The sequence below is a fragment of the Montipora capricornis genome, chromosome 7 (genome assembly GCF_036669925.1).
Source record: "Montipora capricornis isolate CH-2021 chromosome 7, ASM3666992v2, whole genome shotgun sequence".
Taxonomy (NCBI): domain Eukaryota; kingdom Metazoa; phylum Cnidaria; class Anthozoa; order Scleractinia; family Acroporidae; genus Montipora; species Montipora capricornis.
The window spans coordinates 15,964,237-15,966,736 of NC_090889.1; the positions used below are offsets into that span (position 1 = coordinate 15,964,237).

At 40.6% G+C, this 2,500-nt stretch overlaps 1 protein-coding gene across 1 annotated transcript in view; it reads right to left on the minus strand.

The window, feature by feature from the left end:
- LOC138058316 (trichohyalin-like) overlaps positions 1–2,500 on the minus strand; it is an 80,999-nt gene that overhangs the window by 3,056 nt on the left and 75,443 nt on the right. Inside the window, 4 exon segments of the mRNA XM_068904249.1 lie at positions 51–180; positions 1,130–1,224; positions 1,380–1,463; positions 2,421–2,500. The exon segment at positions 2,421–2,500 is cut by the window's right edge and continues 10 nt beyond it. Coding sequence (XP_068760350.1) covers positions 51–180; positions 1,130–1,224; positions 1,380–1,463; positions 2,421–2,500 — 389 coding nt within the window.

Sequence of the window (2,500 nt, forward strand, 5' to 3'; positions counted from 1 at the left end):
TACTTTTCATTGCAGCATGATCCAGGGAGTGTCAACGTCTCCATCCTTACCTTTGAAAACATCCGATCGGGGCTTGTCGAAGGGGGACCATTCAACACTCCACCTGAAGAATCTGGAGCGTACGGATGGGAGGATGAGCTGCGCTGGAATCCCTCCAAACTTCTCCGCGACCTTTCAAAACTGAAATATCAAAATTTCGGATTAAATGGGTTGATGTTGTTGTTTGCTTCTAACAGTTTCGATCGAATACAGTTTTTCCGAATTTTATCAAGAGCATGTATATCATTATTCAATTTAAATGAATAATTTTCAAATTACTTAACTTCTGAAAGAAATGTATTGGGGGATCAAGAAAGCCTTTTAATGGGCCATTTACGAGTTGATGTTTGTCTCGGTTTCGAAGTGAGTCTTGGTGCTGAACTATAGGGGCACAATAGACAAACTGCAAATAAAGCTAGCGTTTTGTAGCCACCACCTTTACTGGGGCCTATAATAATTTAGTAATTTCGTAAATTAGACAAATGATTTGTACGCAATTTTACGGGCGTAAGTCCACAAGGAATCTTTCCTGATGTCACTGTTTACGACTTGTTTCATTAAACACGAGTTTGCTCACAGAAGGCAACATGCTATTTACCAATTGACTTCAGAAAGTAAAAGAACTTGTTGAACTTGTTAAATCTCCGGTTTTAAGCCTTTGATAAGGAGTCAGTTATTAGCCATCAAAAACTGATGAATTCTAGTGTGGCAAAGGCGCTACTGATCCTACACATGCTTTGTAAAATTTCAAAGTTTCAAAGCATCATTGCTCAGAGATTATTTGGTATCGGTTTCAAATTTTCAGAGATACCTTTAAAAGATTCAGTACTTTATTCTCGGCTGAGCGATTAACAACACGATAGCCTTGTGCTACTGAGACCAAAAAAATGTAAACAAAGATCCCTCTAGAGCCAACAGAGTCTAAATGGCAATGTTATGTTGTGTTAACTGGCCCCTGTCAACGAGCTTTAGTCAAAGAAGAGAGGCCAAATTGCTCAATGATAGCAGCACAAACAACAACAACAACAACAGTGAATAAACTGCACTGAAAGTGGCCTTTCAAATGAAGATACAGAAATTCTCCACTTACTTGAGTAAGGCATTAGATTCTGCCATCTTTTCGTTCGCCCTATATAAGCGGTTGGCCAGTTTGTCCTTCGATTTTAACTCACTCTCGTACAAGTCCTGGAAAAAATAAAAACGACATTCTGATTCTCTACCAACATATTAAGCCCACACACATCATGACGTGTGGTTCTCTGCCACGCCCTTGGCTAAGATCCATAAAGCAGTAAGCTCAAAAATTGTTCTCATTCTTTATTACGTGATGCTGGCCTCACCTTATATCTTTTTGCTTCAGCGTCGATGGTTTCCTTCTTCGTTTGTGTCTCGTGAAAACCTGCGCGCATTTTAGCAACGTCTGCCTATAAAGCAAAATACATCCCCTTCAACTACTCAACATAGACTCGAAGGAAAGCTCACTTCGTTGCCGTGCCGTGTAGGAGGACTTCTTCAACTTCCGCTCATGTTGTGAAAACGTGAGTCGATAGTTCTGTAGGTGGTTGTCACGTGACGTCATCGCCGCCATGTTGGTGGACGAAAACAAACGTCTATCATTAGCTCCTTTTGTTTCGTCCACCAGCAATTGTTCATGACATCGTTGTTATCTGTGTCTCTACAGATTGGTAGCAGGGAACGCAAGAGTAGCAGACCTAAATTGCTTTTCTAGTGTGTTTTACCAATAGAATATATGTCAATCTGTGTCTCTAGAGATTTACTGGAAACCATCTATTAGTTAAGACTCCGTCCACACGTATCCGGAAATTGTTGTATCCACAAATGTCTTTTTTTCGAATACGACTTGCATCCACACGTATCCGGCGAATTCGGTAGTCGTATCCCGAAATTTTCGAATACGGGCTCCAGAGAGGAAATTTTTGAATACGCTGCGAATTCTGATAAGTGCGGACGGTCGTATCCAAAAAAATTCGAATACGCTTCAAATTTTCGGCAAATTTTCGAATACGCTGACGTAACACTATCGGATCCAGTCTTTCCCGGGTGAGACTGATACATCAACATAGTGTATCGAAAGACTCTCACGTGCAACTGGTTAACAAAACAGAGAAAATGGCGCCAACATACAATATTGGGCATGCTCAACAAGCAAAATCTTTGTCAAAAGCAATGGGCAATAGACTGTATCCGGATACGAGTGGACAATGAAAACGATTCGAAAACGATTGGAGTACGCCACGTGTGAACGCGGATACTTTTAATTCGAAAAAAAAATTGTGCATACAAAAATTTCCGGATAAGTGTGGACGCGGGGACTAAGATTACTGAAGTGCGTGGTTATTACTAGAGCACACACAACTGACCTTCAGTTCCGATATAGTCATCTCGTAATCTTTTCTTGTCTTTGACTCGTTTTCTTCGCGAATTTGGTCTAGTTTTTCTC